The 16,675-nt window shown below is 42.9% G+C and overlaps 1 protein-coding gene across 1 annotated transcript in view; it reads left to right on the forward strand.

Annotated features, from left to right (window-relative positions):
• CCNY (cyclin Y) overlaps positions 1-16,330 on the forward strand; it is a 119,799-nt gene extending 103,469 nt beyond the window's left edge. Inside the window, exons 6-10 of the mRNA XM_054991686.1 lie at positions 120-177; positions 288-407; positions 10,407-10,573; positions 11,726-11,888; positions 12,894-16,330. Of these exons, the coding sequence (XP_054847661.1) occupies positions 120-177; positions 288-407; positions 10,407-10,573; positions 11,726-11,888; positions 12,894-13,010 (625 nt within the window). The 3' untranslated portion in view covers positions 13,011-16,330. The remainder of the gene's footprint in view (positions 1-119; positions 178-287; positions 408-10,406; positions 10,574-11,725; positions 11,889-12,893) is intronic.
• Positions 16,331-16,675: the final 345 nt, after the last annotated feature.

Consider the following 16,675-nt stretch of genomic DNA (forward strand, 5'->3'; position numbering starts at 1 on the left):
TGGTAAATGCGAGTAAGTCCTTCATTTTGTTTTAAAAAAAAAAGTACTTTCCCCCTGCAGATTGCTCTCCTCCATAGTGTTAGAGTTTGGCTCTTCATCTTTTCTTTCTCTCTTTCCAGGGACACAGACGGAAGGATGCTCCTAGATATTTTTGATGAAAACCTCCACCCCCTTTCGGTAACGTTGAATCTACCTCATTGTTTCTTTCATGAAGGGGACTCCTCTCTGTTTACTCCCCCCCTCCCCTTGTGCTGCAGCCACCTTTTTTAGTGCTGTTGTTTCCACAGAAATCCGAAGTGCCGCCAGATTATGACAAACACGACCCGGAGCAGAAGCAGATTTACCGCTTCGTGCGGACATTGTTCAGCGCTGCTCAGCTGACTGCCGAATGTGCCATTGTCACCCTGGTGAGTACTGTACCGTCTACCAGGTCAAACCATCATTGAATTCAGAGTCGTGCGTGTGAAGCATGCACGTATGGTCCCTGAGTGGCAGCCTTTGTGAAACAGGCATCACAGATGGCTTGCCACGCAGAGCTTCTACATATACTCCTTCCCATTTAAGATTTTGGTTCTTTTCTATAGAGGATAATAAATTTAATGAACCAACTCCAATGTAACCCTTCCTTCCCTCTTTCCCCAGCATAGCCTGTCAGCAAGAGAAGAAAGTATGAGAAAAGGAAAGGAAAAGAATGAGTTGCACACAGAGGCAGATGAGAGTAGAAATTAAAAAAAGGAAAAAAGGGAGGATGAGAACGGGGGCGGGGGAAGGGGAGGCAGCAATATGGATCTAGCTACACAAGGAGTGCAGAAAGTGTGGCATCACCAGAGCTTTTTTTTCAGAAGGAACGCGGTGGAATGGAGTTCTGGAACCTCTTGAAAGTGGTCACATGGCTGGTGGCCCCGCCCCCTGATCTCCAGGCAGAGGGGCGTTTAGAATAGAGTTTAGATTGCCCTCCGCACCACTGGAGCAGCGCGAAGGGCAATCTAAACCCCCCTCTGTCTGGAGATCAGGGGGGCGGGGCCACCAGTCATGTGACCATTTTCTCCAAGGGCAACCCACTGAGTTCCACCACCTCTTTCCCCAGAAAAAAAGCCCTGGGCATCACTGTTCAGAGAAAGACAAGAAATCTTGCCAGCTGGAGGTGAAGATCTCAGGAGCTTCTTATCTATTCTATGCAGTTTCTTCCCTTATACAAAGATCTAGCATATCACTAACCCAATCATCTACACGAGGAGGAATACTTGATTTCCAGTGCTGCAAAGTAATTTGTTTGGCAACCAAGGCTGTCCATTGGATCCGTAACACGTGGTGTTTGGGAAGTGCCGATTTGGCTGGTTATATAGCCTAAGATTACTTTATTAGTGGTGAGGCACAATTTGGTAGATAATACGAGATAAATCCTAGAAACAGTCTCTTGTCAGAAATGTTGGAAAGAGTCCAGTAGCACCTTTAAGACGAACCAACTTTACTGTAGCATAAGCTTTCGAGAATCACAGTTCTCTTCGTCAGATGCGCATCTGACGAAGAGAACTGTGATTCTTGAAAGCTTATGCTACAGTAAAGTTGGTTAGTCTTAAAGGTGCTACTGGACTCTTCGATTTTGCTACTACAGACTAACACGGCTAACTCCTCTGGTTTAAATTTGCGGCATCCCTAGAGCACCAGATTGGCTTTGGGAATCTTGCAGTACCAGAGAGCATCACTCTCAGCAAGTCCTAGGTGGCTAAATCTAGTGGGATACTAATGTACTGGTAACAGAGTTTTCTGGTGAGTAAGCCTTAAATCTAAGTCTAGGGTAGCAGATTGAATGGAGTTAAATGCATTTTGCCAGTGGAACAAGTGGGAATGGGTGGAACTAGATGGTGTTTTGTTTGATGTCTTAAAATGTTGTCTAAGCTTCTACGTATACTTTAAGTCTACTTTTAGAACCATGACGTTCTCTCCTGTCCTCAGTAAAGGAAGAGAACTGCCTTTTCTGTACTTTTTGACTAGCATTCATTTCAGTAACTGAAAACTATATCCCCCCTCTTTCTCTTTAAGGCTAAACATAACCAGTTCCTTCATTCTTTGGCTTTATTCAGGAATCACAATAAGCCATGTTTGTTCAGCAAATTCTGGCTATTCTGCCGGATGTAAGTTTCAAATCCTAGTTTGTGCATGAATCGCAGTTTGACATCTTCTCCCCTACCGGTATGGAGGACAACTTCCCAATGCTGCCAACTCTATGGCTGGAGAACAAAAGAGGCAGTAGTACTCTAGAAATCATGGCTTGTAAATTAAGATATCGCAGCATGTCTGAATTAGTACAGACTGTTGCATGCAAACCTGTTACAAACTCTCAGAGAAAATCACCATTTGACACCAACCAACAAACCCCATTCTGCTGGACCATCTGCATTCAGCTGATGCAACTAATCAGGGTTTATAAACCATGGTTTATTGTGATGTCTGAATGTGGCCTTTTTCTGTATGACTTGCATTAAACAATCCCAGAACTGGGCAGTATGGAATATAAACTACTGTCTGCATAATCAAGATGCTTAAAAATGTTCCACAGGTTTGTAATACATATGCTTGCAGCGGTCAACAAGAATATTAGCTCTAAAAACCTGCCTTTGAGGAAGGATTGGTACAAAAGAATATGGATAGCCATGCTCTTGACAAAGTTGACAGAATTATAAAAGGGCACTAGAACAACCCCAGTCAAGTAGAAGTTTATCACTGCTTGGAACGATATGGGAGCAGCCTCCAAAGTGATAAAACCCAGATGATCTAAACAGGTTTCAATAATACTGACACCCCCCCCGCCCCTGCAGTGTACATTTGCAAAATCTAGTGATACCTCTGACAAGCATTACACTGTCTTTTCCAGCTGTAGAGGTAGTGCAGTGTACCTATTCCATGTTAGGATGCTTTCTCAAGTGAAAATGCTGCATGCGTTGTGCAGCGAGGCCCATACAGACTATTCTTTGGGAAAGATGAGGGTGGCTGTAGCCATTGTTGAATCCAGTAAGGGAATCTATTTAAAGAAACTCAAGCTTAAATTGTATCTTAGCTGTGTGGAGGGATCCTCTTACAGGCTGATTGATTAATATAACACACAGGTGCGTGCGTGTGTGCGTGCATGTGTTAAGAGGGCTGGCATTTGGAAGATGTCAGAGGCTGGAACGTTTCCATTTTTGTGAGGCCAGTTGTAAATCGTTGTAGCTTCAAGCAGAAACAGACTTGGACAACTGTCAGTAACTGACAGGGGCATTAATAAGAGCTGATGGATGCACCAGGGGCCATATGAGTGATGTGGCTAATGTGAAGTGAGGCAGGTTTTTTTGTTTGGTTTTTTTTTTTTAATTCTAGTGTGCTTGTCTTGCTAGGGCATACCAAATCAATGAACAATTGAAATAGCTGACAAAACGAGTTACCTAAAAATAAGAGGTGATGCTAAAAGACCGGACTTTCAAGAAGGGGAGGTGGGAGTTAAGACTTGGACCTTTGTTGTTCTTTGACTCTTGTCTCTTTTGCATAAAGTATTTAAATCCCTTTTAAAATTTGAATCACCCTCCTCTGCATCATGCAAGTCTGTACTGAATATGTTAAAAAAGGCTACTTAGCTTCTTCTTTTTTTTAATGGTGTTAGACAGGGCTCATTTCGAGGGGGAACGCAGTTCCGGCAGTTCCCCAAAGAGGTCACATGTCAGGTGGCCCACCCACCTGACTCTTGGCCATTTTGGGCCTGGTTTGGCCTGGATTGGGGCCAAAATAGCCTGGATCGGGCCTCTAACAGGTGGTGGATCACTCTCCCACTCAGCAGCGGCCCGATCCTGACCATTTTGTGCCCCTTTTCAGCTATTTTCAGCCCCTTTTGCCATTTGGGGCCCAATTTTGGCCCCAAACGACCAGTATTAGGTCCAAAACAGCCGGAATAGGTGATGTCAGGGGGCGTGACATATGCAAATCAGTTATACCAATGACACACTTCTGGTGATAGCAAGAGGCATGGCATATGCTAATGAGTTACGTTAATGAGTCCCTCCAGCTCTTTTTCTACGAAATGACCCCTGGTGTTAGAGATCATGCCTGAATCTCGAGTTATAAATAGTCTGACTGAAAAACCTGGTTTTCCTTCACAAGGATCAGGCGTATCCAGAATTCTAGGAGCTATATTTTGGACATCCTTGTCCAGTCACCATCATGACTGAAGCATGTTTAACTAGGTGCCGCTGTTGTAGTGTGAGAACAGCTTTTGCTGCTTGCTTGTTGTAAAAAAAAAAAGTCCAGGGAAGTAAATGGAAGTTTATATATTAAAATATCTTGCCATTCCATTCATACAAGAAGTCTCAGAGCATATTAGTCCCATTGTATAGACAGGTAGAGAGAGTCCACGTCTGATCTAACTGTAGTATTCAGTGGTCTCATATGCGCCATCCATCGGCTCGTTGTGGCTTCTCTGATTTCATCTCATGTGTACCTAATTGTTACAGTTCCTATGAAACCCTTGGAATGAATGTTTAGCACTGTTGCCTTTCCAATTGCAAGACTGATTGCTAAATAAAAGAGAGGGAGATCCTTGAATTTTTTCCCCCACCTCTTGCCCCCTTGAACATTTCTTCTTCTTTGGTGTGTTATAAATATTTTTCTTCAGTGGGAGGGAGAAGCGTTCAGTTTCTCCTCCCAAAATCATAAGCCTTTATCGTACCTGTCTGCTACTGTCCTCTTTCCCAGCATCCATACCCTTTTATCATATCCTTTCACCACTGTCCTCTTGATCAGACTGGATGCAAAGGTAGCAGATGTGCTTCTTTTGACTGTGCCCTGCCTTAGTCAAGAGGCAAAGCAGAGGATTTAAAGAGCAAAAGGAGTTTAAAGATGAGAGGGCCTGAACCCTTCTCCTCTCCCCTGTGGCGCACCTCCTTGTGGTCTCTCCCCACCAAGTAAGTGCATGTCTTTCTGTTAGCACCCCTCTCCCCACCCGCACACCCATGCTGCAGCACCATCCAGATCGATGTTCCATGTGCTGGCTATCTAAAGGGCTGGGGAATGCTGAGGAGTGCCAGGCATGGAAATCCCATCATCTGGCTTGGCCCGCAGTAAGTGCTAAATGGGGGTATATTCACGAAACCAGAAGCGCAGAAAACAGGGCGTAGAACCCAGATCTTTTTCTTGCTTTGGAGTCCAGCAGTTGCCGCACTGGATTCTCTTGTGTGATGTCACTTGCCAGGAGTAGAAAGGGTAGCGATGCATGACCAGCATCTTTCTGCTTTTTAACGCAGCACTCGAAACCACATCAGATATAGTTCCATCTTTCTTTAAAAGCCCTGTCAGTGGGGGAGACCTTGTAAACTCTTCCCTGGAGTTTGATTCCAGGACCAAACAACGTTTTAAGAAGGAATGATAGTTTTAAGCTAACCTGTGGTTCTCCTTTTACGAGCTCGAGTCTCCACTTCTTCTTGGTGCTCGGAGTTTTGAGATTTGGGTTTTGGAGACAATGAGCAGCCTGTATCAATTTTCATTTCCTTTGTCTTCCCCCGTGGACTCTCTGCAACCTGATACACGGGCGGCTATGTGCTTTTCCTGGGAGGGTTGCCAACTAGCTTGCAATGTGTCCCTGGGGAATTAAATCTTAACAGTGCTTTTGAAATTATTGGACACGTTTGTACTCACGTCTACACAGGCTTACGTTCGGGGCTTTTTTTCATGGGGTACAGAGTACCTGTCCCTCTTTACAGAGTATTGGCACCTCTTGGGCATTGGGGAGTTGGGCTGAAAGGGGAGAACATCGTGAGTACTGGCGCTGCACTGCTTACATTTCCGTTTGCGCATAACTTCTGTTTTTTTCTCTCTTGTGCCCTATACATGTATGCATATATGCACACTTTACTATGGAAGAACTCCCAGATTTACATATAAATTCCTTGTAGGTGGGATCTGTTGATAATTTTTTTAATAATTAATTTGGTTTATTATTAAAATGTACTCATATTTCATGGTGGCTACGGGAGGGCTGTTTGCTGCTTCATTCTGCTGCTGTGCAGCCCTCTGTCACTTCTAAAGATTTGCTTTAGCCACAATGCTTGCTGGGGTCCACCTTTAGGCTGAAAAGGCTCATGACTGTAAAATTAAGGGCTGTGCTTTCCCTCCAGATCTCCTGTAATTACCTTCCTTGCACAACAGTGGATACTACTGTATCTTCCTCCAATATCAAAACACTTCCATCTAGTGCGGGGTTCTGCAGTGCGGTGCCCGTGGGCCCCATGGTTCTCACCAGTGCTTCTCCTGGTGCCCGGTGAGCTTTTCAGAAAGTGGGTGGGGCTTGTTATTGGCTGCCCTCATTCCATATGTGCAGGAGAGATCAGGAGGACTAATAAGCATCCAGTCTTGTGTTTCCATTCGCTCTTCAAGCTTTCTTTTTTTCCAGTGGCCCTTCTTGTTCTTCCTTCCCTCAGACTTCCCTTCATTTCTTTTTATTCTTCTGCAGTGTAAGAAGGGACATATTTTGTTTGGCTCCGCCTCCTGTGGCAGTCATTTTGGGTTTGGCTCTGCCTCTTGTGGCAGCCATTTTGGGGTGGGACTCATCACCCCCTGTAAAAAATCCAAAGATACCCACAGCCTTGAAAAGGTTGGGGGGCCCTGATCTAATGTATCGAACACTGTCTGCTCTTAGAAGCCAGTGCAGCTACAGCTCAGCTGACAGCTTTATTGTGGCCAAGCAATTGGATATGCACATGAACTCTTGGAGTCCCCCCTTCCCTGCTGAGTTTAACTACTGCCCATATAATGGTTAGTCATGTACGTTGTGGTTAAGGCTAGTCATGGTTCTCCTGGGACCTCTAACTAGCTTCAAGTCATGGTTGTAAACATTAGGTTAAGTAGCAGAATAAGAGCTGTTTTGATGTATTGTTTAATGACATCCTACTCCCAATGGCTTAACGAAACAGCAGGAAAAAAGAGGGAGAACACCTCTGAAAAACCAAAACACTGAAGGTACTAAACAGCAAATGGAAAACATAGCTGTTACTGAAGCTAGGGGATCTCAATCCATTGTGGAAATATTGTGCCCCTATGTATTTTTAAATTTGATGCAGCCATTTAATTGACAAGATAATCAAATGCACGAGAGATTTTAAAAAGGAACATTAGCCAGATTGGTGCTAAGTAGTTCTTAAAGTTTTTATATCCTCTTCCCTAGAAAGGATGGTGATGAACTGACAGCTGAGGTCTCGTTCCTTCTTGCTGGTATTTTGTCTAAGAGCACCAGACTTTGAGAATGCCAGGTGACTTGCATAGTCTGAACTACAGAGTGGTCAGTCTCTCCGTCCCGTTGTCTTAACATTTTTGGAAGAGCGGACAAGTGACTTCGTTGCTTGAGATCTCCATTGAATGAATGCTTAAACATGTATCTTCGCCGTGTCCTTTTAAAACAAATGTTAATTGGGCCTTTGGTTTCCTCCGTGCTGGTTGCCCTTGTGGGTGTGTGGGTGTGTATGTGTACTTTATGTCCATCCATCTCTGTGATTACTGGACTTTATTAGCTTGTAAACTTTAAAGCAGAGTTGGGGGAAATTCTGCTGACTTACTCAGCCGTTAGCCGTAGCCTATAAGGAGATTTGATAGTCTCATTTTGCAGCAAACTGTTTATTAGTGGACATAGTTGAGTCACTCTCCTTATTACTTTGCTGTTCCAGCCTAGTCCTGTTTTTAATTCATTGCCTCCTTCCAATGTGCTGCAAACCATCCTAGCTTGTGTATCTTGTACTCTTGCGACTTCAATAAAAATAAAACGTTAGCTGTACAGTCACACTAGTATTAGCGATAACTGTGTCTGTGTTATCAATAGCAGAAGCAGCAGATTCCCCCTCCTCGCCAAACCTGAAATCTGGTTACAGGGACGTTTAACGAGGAAGGTTATAAAACTTTGAACGTTATTTCAGACAACAAGTCTGTAGGAATCAGTTCCCAGGAAGTAAGTGCTGTGGTCAGAATCACCGCAATCTGGTTTTCAGGCTGGGTTTCTAAAGCTGGATCAAGAGAATGAAGGCAATTAATTTCATTCCACTCATGCAGTCTCTTGGGAAGATCCCTAATAAAATCAGCATATAGTTATGAATGATAATTCTTCTTTGTATGTAAAGTGACTGGCATTGAGCTTAATGGAACTCTATCGTCTTCTTCCTCCCTGCTACATCAGTGTTCCACAGTACATTGAGCTGTAACTGTGAGCCAAACAAGTGACGCCTGACACTGGTTGGACACTTGTCAACTTCCCTCAAGTTTTGATGGGAAATGTAGGCATCCTGGTCTTGCAGCTTGGCTCTCCGACTGCTGTCCAATGGACTTTTCAACTGTCACTTGTCCAACATTCAGCCAAACTGCCTACATTTCCCATCAAAACTTGAGGGAAGCTGACAAGTGTCCAACTAGTGTCAGGCGTCACTTGTAGTTTGGCTCTGAGAATAGATGTCCCACGTGGTGTTCTGGTATACCCACCCAGAGTATGCTCAGGCACATGTGCCCCCTGCTGCAAGTTACTCAAGTTTCTCATTCCCAGTAACTGATGGTGCCATACATGCTGACAGTGTGGGTATGGTGTGTGTGTGTGTTACGCTTATCTCATGGGCTGTACTGACGCTTCTCTGCATGGGCCAGCTGTGCTATTATAGGTGTGGGTTATCCTTTAGGTTTTATTTAAGTTGATTGATTTTTTTTAAAAAAAAATCAGAGATGTAAAAACAAAGTGCCTAATCCTCCATTGTTTTTTAAGAAGTTTGAATTGCACCTTAAGCTCTGTAACACATCACTTGTTAAATTTAGGGAAACTAAGAGTTTTTTTTTAAAAAAGTACAATGTTACTTAGAACACACTAACCTATTACAGTGTGAAGGTAAATTCAGGTTTAGGCATTTTGGACATCAGTTGTTCCATATTTAGTTGGAGCGATTGGATTCTTTTTGTGAATAAATGTGACGCTCGATTTGGAATCCACATAGTTTATACATTCCGTACCTTTGGACAACTATAATTGTAATGACACTGCCTTCTTCATGTGTATATGTATTTAGCACATCTTTATCTCGCTTTTCTCCCCAATGGCAATGCAAAGCAGCTTTACAGAAATACTAATTCTATTTAAATAAATCCGAACAAACAAAACACATTGTAAAGAAATGATAATTTAAAAAAAACAGTACACAAGATGTTTTGGATTAGGCTTTTCACCACCACGCTGGTCGGTCAGGCCCAAGGCCCTTTGGCTCTTGTCTGTTGACTCGTGCCTAAGGACTCCTGCCCCTGCCATGCCTGGACTCTCTAAGCGCCTCCAACACAGACTGGCACCCATCTTCCCACCAGTCCTCTTCCTACTCTTTGTTTACATTGATAGACTTAATATATTTCATTGTGCTGTTTTATTTGTCCTTGAATATAGGGTATTAACCAACTTCTCGAAGTAATGTTTGGTATTAAGTAATGATCTCTTTGTATACATCTATGATGGTGTGTAATCAATCGGCAAATTGCATTTTCCCAATCAAATTGTCTAACTATCGTTTTTCACATAGGGCAACATTAATTTTAAAAAAACAACACTTGACTTACAGTAGATTTGTATAGGTACCAAGTATGGATGGAAAGTCAGCTTTTAGTGCTTCCTCAGGATCTGATACACATTTGAACGCTCAGCTTTGTAACCAGCACTTGTTGAACAGGATCCAAAGATCTTTCTTGTCACTGGCTGTAGTATTTCTGAAGGGGTGTTTTGGTGATTCGAGGGATGGCAGTTGGTATGGCAGCTTTTGGCCAGTCAGTATACCATTTGGCCTATGGACCAATTACTGATCCCTGGATGGGAGACCTCAAACAAAGACCAGGATTCAGAGGCAGGCCATGGCAAACCACCTCTGTTGGTCTCTTGCTACAAAAACTCCAGGAGGGGGTCGTCGTAATTCAGCTATGACTTGATGGCACTCTCCACCACCAACATACCTTATAAGCACTCCTACCGTTCCCATTTCTGCTGATTCCCAGATGTTTTCAGTATAGATATTTTCAGGTCATGAGCGGGATTTGGGTGCGGGGGGGGGGCTGGAACTTGATCTTTGGCAACTCAGGTTTCTAATTGATTCTAGCACTACAGTAGCTATCGTGTGGATAATTTCAGGCATTACTGTAGTTTTCCTCTTCTATGAAAAGATTTTAATTGAACATGATAGGAGTCATAAGCAAAACATTTTGATGCTAGTGACTAGGTAATACAATCTGGACCGCTAACATTTTAAACCCGCCCCCCGCCCCCCCCTTCCCGGTCCAAGGAAAAGGCTAATTTAACTTGTTTCTCTCCCATCTGCCATTGCCCATTTATTTTTATTTACTAGTGAAACAGAGTGAATGTTGGTCTTAATGTGTCGTTTCAGGTATATCTTGAAAGGCTTTTAACATATGCAGAGATAGATATTTGCCCAGCAAACTGGAAGAGAATTGTCCTGGGTGCGATTCTACTGGCATCGAAAGTTTGGGATGACCAGGCTGTGTGGAATGTGGACTACTGTCAGATCCTGAAAGATATCACAGTGGAGGACATGTGAGTTTGCTCTTTGGCCTTAATAGCTGATGAGAGAGAACAGGATTTCTCTTGCACTACACTGCTGCGGTGCAATCCTAAACAGAGTTACCTGTTCTCTGTGTGTGTTATGTGCCATCAAGTTGCCTCCAACCTATGGCAATCCTATGAATGAGAGACCTCCAGAATGTCCTATCATTAACAGACTTGCTCAGATCCTGCAAACTGGAGGACATGGCTTCTTTTATTGAGTCAAGCCATCTCTTTTGGGGCCTTCCTCTTTTCCTAGCATTATTGACTTTTCCAGAGAATTTTGTCTTCTCATGATGTGACCAAAGTACGATACCCATTCTAAGTCAGTTGAAGTCAGCGTAGGGTGAACTGCTCTCTTTAAGAGTGCGCTGTTGCCGCTGTACATTTACTCACAAAGTTTAAAGATTTATACCCTGGTTCTTTCATTGGCAAGCGCCCGGCACAGGGCAAAATCACTGTTGCATGAAGCTTTTGCAACACCTTGATACAAAAAGAAAATGCAAACTTTGGAGAGGTGGGTGAGGCCCTCCCTCTACTGCTTTCATGGGTTTTTTATCCATGATGGTGGCAGCAGTGATGGCGGAGTGGGCACTGCTTGTAGAAAACTAGATTATGCATATTAAGTTCCAAAATATCTGCTATTAGCAAGAAAAATTATTATAAACAAGCAGTTGCCCCCCCCATCCCATCTATCCATCCAATCCACATAGGACTACTTTGGGTATTAATCATTATTCATCACGTTTGCCTCCCTCGTAGTCTTATTAATTCTCTCTCAGATGTCTGTATGGTATGGACTGTGGTCGTGGGGAGTCCTATAGATGTGAGTGGGCAATAGGGAGCTCAACAGATGTGGGTCTTCAGGGCAAACATCTTCAGTCTGTTCCTGCTTCTCAGTCTGTCTCAGCTGTGATGTGGTTCCGGAAGAGAGATTTTATTTATTATTATTTTAAAGCACTTTCCATTCCGGCATGGAGATCCCCGAGGTGTCCCAACTGTATACTAAAAGTCCAATAAAATCAAAATTCAACTGTAAATATTGTGAGGAAAAGGAGAAATAATAATTCAGCCGCAGAGATGAAAACAAAGCACCAAGTAAGCAAAGGCAGGGTTTAAAATGCGTTTGTCTTTGTTTTTCAGGAATGAGTTGGAACGCCAGTTTCTAGAATTGCTGCAATTCAACATCAATGTTCCCTCCAGTGTTTATGCCAAGTATTATTTTGATTTGAGATCTCTGGCAGAAGCAAACAATCTCAGTTTTCCATTGGAGCCCCTCAGCAGGGAAAGGGCATATAAACTTGAGGTGAGACCCTTTTCTCTCCATTTCACTGACATCCCCTCCTTATTGAAAGATGACCCTGCAAGTTATAGATTGATATATATTCATTTCTGCCCCTTAAAGTAGGTCTCCCATCCAAATACTAACTAGAGCCAACCCCATTTAGCTTCTGAGATCTGGAGTTCAGGCTAGCTTGGATCTCCAGGTCAGGGCCAGTCATCCTTTTACTGCCCAAATATGTGACATGATTCTGAGAGCCCCCTGCACTGCTGAGAAGCATGCTCTCTTCCATCTGCTTCGGACCAGATTGCCCCCCTGGGCTGGTTGTGTTGCTTGCCTAGAGTGTAAAAAAGATGGGGTGGGCAGGGGCTTCTCAGACACAAGGAAGTTTACAGATGGTGGGATGGAGCAGAGCTGTTTTCTGTTGCCCCAGAGGGCTGGACCAGAAATGATGGGTTAAAATTAAAGCAAAGGAGTTTTCAACTAAACATTAGAAAAGACTTCCTAACAGAGTGGTTCTTCAGTGAAACAGGCTTCCTCGGGAGGTGGTAGGCTCTCCTTCCTTGGAGCTAGATGGCCACCTGACAGCAGTGATGACTCAATGTGAATTTAGGCAGATTGGGAGAGGGAGGGCATGAAGGAATGAGCAGGTGCTAGGTTCTTGTGGCCCTTTCTTACATGCCCAGGGTAATGTTGATAGCCGCTTTGGGGTCAGAAAGGAATTTTTCTCCGGGCCATATTGCCTGAGGATCCTGGAGGTTTTTTGTCTTCCTCTGGGCATAGAACAAGGTTCGGGGTGGGTGGGGGGAGAGGAGAGGGTGGAGATAGCTGTGAATTCCCTGCATTGTGCAGGGGGCTGGATTAGATGACCCTTGGGGTCCCTTCCAGCTCTATGTTTCTGTGTTCAGTTGCCTGGCTTCTCAGCCTGGTATACAAAGAATGAAGAACATTTGTTTCAGTTCATGTTTGCAGTTCTTGCTTTCCTTGCGTGCGCCTGACCTTTCACCGTCGGCCATCTTCCCCCTGCAGGCCATCTCTCGCCTGTGTGAAGACAAGTATAAGGACTTCAGGAAATCAGCAAAGAAGCGGTCTGTCAGTTTGGACAATCTGACTGTAGTTAGATGGTCTCCTGCTATTGTCTCCTAACAGTGAAGTCTGGAATATGCCTCCAAAAGTACTGTTTCTATCATCAATTTTGGACAGCGGTGGGGTGGGTGGGTTTGTTTTGTTCATTTTTGTTTTTTTCCCTTTGGTTTCTCCCCCCCCCCATTTTGAGATTTGCCTTTACAAGGCCTCCCCCTTGTTCTAGCACATGAGAATAAACCCAGGACTTGGAGACAACCATCAGGATAATCGGGAGGGACTTTATAAGAAGATGGCATTTGTTGCTTCATAACAGAGTGTCCTTTTCGTGAAGAAAAACGGGCATGCTTGGAAGAGGAGAAGACTGCGGCAGGGTGGGGGAGAGCAGAAACTGACAAGTGTGTGCCATTTTTTTTTTAAAAAAAACACACTTTTCTGCAGAAACAAAGGCATGAAAATAAAATCCGCAAGATAAGTTTGTAAGAGAGTCGGGCTGGGGGAGGAGTTGGAAGTGCTTCACGTTCTCTTTGGTATCTTCTATCAGTCCCCCCCCCCCCTCCCCTTCCAGGTTTTGCATTCCTCTTTGCCGTTTGCCCGGGTTTGGTTTTCCTGCTCCTACAAGGCAGCAAAGTATGACGGTGGCATCTACAGTAGCACAAACCTCTGACTCTGGTAGCGTCGGTTGTTTCCTTCCTTCTACATAAGCACTTTCCTTCATGAGCTGTTTTATTAGCATTTCCCCCCACTCGGTGTTACGCATATTTTGTTTCTCATATACCTTTTTTTTTTGTATTTTTGAAAACAAGATTTAACTTGATTTATAGTGCTGAACCAAAAGTATACAACAAAAGATCAGGTGATCCTTCTTAATTCCATGATTTTTGCTTTAATTTATAGCAGCGGTGTCCGTGATGCTGCCTGCTCACTACATCATGAATACCGACTGCGGTATAGTATCTGTGGCTGCATGTGCCTTCCTACATTCTTTTGGGATAGTTTATTTTTCCTTACTGTAAAGTTATGGTTGTTAGAAGGATTCAGGCAACAGCAAAACTTGAGCCGAGGAGGTGAAATTGGCATTGGATGCGGCGGTCCTTACTACAAGTTCTTCACAGCATTTAGAAATTGATCAGACTGTTAAGTGAGAGAAAGTGAGATCTCCCTTTCCTAAATGGCCCCAGCAGTTGATTTCATTCACTTCCTAGTTCAATGTTGCAAGCAATAGCCTCAAGATTTTTATATGTTTACTTTAAATGGAAACCAATCTGTTTGTATAAAATACAAAAAAAATTATATAAAAAAAAGTTTTTTGTTCTAGTGAAAACAGTCCATGGAATAAGAAAATCTATATTAATTTTACCAAGTGTTTGTCACAGGCTGGATTTCAGAATAATAAAAAAAAAGTTTTAAAATTGCATTTTGCAATGTAGGTGCTTATAGAAATTTAAACAAAATGCAAACTGTGAAGAAAATTTTATGGTTGATGGATTATACTGTACTTTATTTTGTTGCTGTGACTGGTTCCGACCATTGCATTCCTTAACGAGGAATCCCCTTTTTATAGCAAATTGCATTATTCCTGTAGGAATTCTCATGCTCCGTACAAGGGTCTGTGGATTATTTTGCACATTTCAGAAAGACTCAATTTTATTGTAAGAAGGAAAAAAAACAGTTGTATGTTTCAGGATCTTGGAATTCCATACATTCTCTCTCTAGTGCAAGAAATGATTTTTTTTTAAAAAAACTCCTGGGTTGGACTTGATTTTTTTTTTTGCACTACTTGAGAGAATCGTGCAAAGCACATTCCACTGGCATCTCCTCCTGCACAAGCCCTCTGCCTTCCGGCTGTGCTGTCAAGCGTGCTCTCCTCCATAAGGGGCTTGCTCCGGAGACGTTCCCAGCAGAGTGCTCTTGAGCGGCTCTGTTAATATCAGTGAGAGCTCTTGCAGGACACGTATGCATACCACATTCCTTTACATGCTCTCATTGAGCCCTAAAACCTCGATTTTTATATTGTTTACTTGAGTCAAGTTTCCACCCACCCCCCTTTTTCCTTTTTACACATTAAGAGCGCATCTGTGCAGCTCTGAATTACAGGGAGCCTGAGGTCTTTCTCCGCTGCTCATCCTTTCTGTCAGGGGTCAGGAACCAAAGAAGAAATGTGCTTGTGAACTAAAACTTGGCTTTTGCCATTTGCTGAAAAGTTCTCGCTGCCAAAGAAGCCAGCCATTTTTATCACCCAAAGGGCTGGCTTTCTCTTCAGCATGGGAACTGCTGTATTTAGGACTCGGTTGCCTCTGGTCAGCGCATGTTCCTTCTTGGAATCCAACTCAAGAGTGACTTAGACCTGCCAGTCTCCTGCTGGGCTAATGTAGGGCTAATGGAAACTAGCAGAGGCTGTGTCACCTGATAGCAGCAGTTGCCAGTTGTTCTGCGGAAGGAGAAGAAAGTACACTTATTTTCTCTGGCATGTTTTCCCATGGTTCTGGAATACAGTGCCCGATCCAGGGTGCTGCAGGCTGTCTTTTGGGACATGCTCCAAATCTGTTCAGGACCAGGTTATTTAACCCTCTTTCTCTGATGAGCGTGCCCCTGAATATGCTGTTTGCCTTAAAAGGGTAAGGGGCTGGTGATGTTGGACTATGAATATCCAAGCAGTTTTCTACTAACTTTCTTATTTGTACTACACGACATGAAGAGTTTGCCCCACATATATTTCTTAATCTTTCAGATAGTTTAATTCTCATTTCTTTTTTTTTTATCGTTGTTGTGCCAATATATCAAAACTCTGATGTTTATCATTTTGGGGTTTTGATTATCTCCCCCTCCTTTTTTCTTGAAGAGAATGTAAAAAAAAAAAGGTATATTTGAATATAAAGAAAAGGAGAGCCATTACAGCGATCGGGTAAAAAGGATGGTTTTAAATAGAACTGAATTATATTTCTCCCAGATATAGATATGATTTTACAATGTGTTGTTTTATCAACAATTTGAAGAATACATGTTGGGTTTGCTTTCTAGCAAAAGCATCGTTATGCAGCTTGGGGTGGGGAGGGGAGAACAGAGGAAGAGGTTTGCATTATGTAAAGATCTCAATGCATCTACAATAATTTTTGTGAAGTTTATTAAACATCTTTAAAGATTGTATAGTCTATTTATTGTATGTATGTACATACAGTCTGATACTTAAAATTTCAAGTGGATTCCGTAAAACCTGGCTCAGTCTTGTTTAGACTATTGGATATCGTTTTAGCCTTGTGCACTGGACTCTACCTCTGTATAGGAGAATTTTCCATATTCTTCAATTAGTACTGATTCTCTGTGATTTAACTTGGTTATGTTTCTTGCACTAAAAATTAAAAAAAAAGAAATCTGCTGTTAAATGTGGGTTTTTTCTTTGTTTTTTTTCTTTTGCATTGCATTTATGCACTTCTTTTTTTATATATATTCCACTTTCTCCCCAGTGGGCCCCAAAGCAGCTTAGAACATCGTTCTCCCCTCCTCTGTCTTCCCACAACAACCCTGTGAGGTAGATTAAGCTGAGAGCACGTGAGTGGCCCAAGGTCACCCAGAGAACTTCTGTGGTAGAGTGGGGATTCAAACCTGGGCTTTCTCTCTCTTTAGCAGTATAAATGATTTTATCTAACCATCTATCTAATTTATTTTTATTCCACCCGTCCTTCAAAGGGCTCTGACAACGTTCATGATTTTCACTTCTGCATTTTGTC

The sequence above is a fragment of the Eublepharis macularius genome, chromosome 11 (assembly GCF_028583425.1).
Source record: "Eublepharis macularius isolate TG4126 chromosome 11, MPM_Emac_v1.0, whole genome shotgun sequence".
Classification (NCBI taxonomy): Eukaryota; Metazoa; Chordata; class Lepidosauria; order Squamata; family Eublepharidae; genus Eublepharis; species Eublepharis macularius.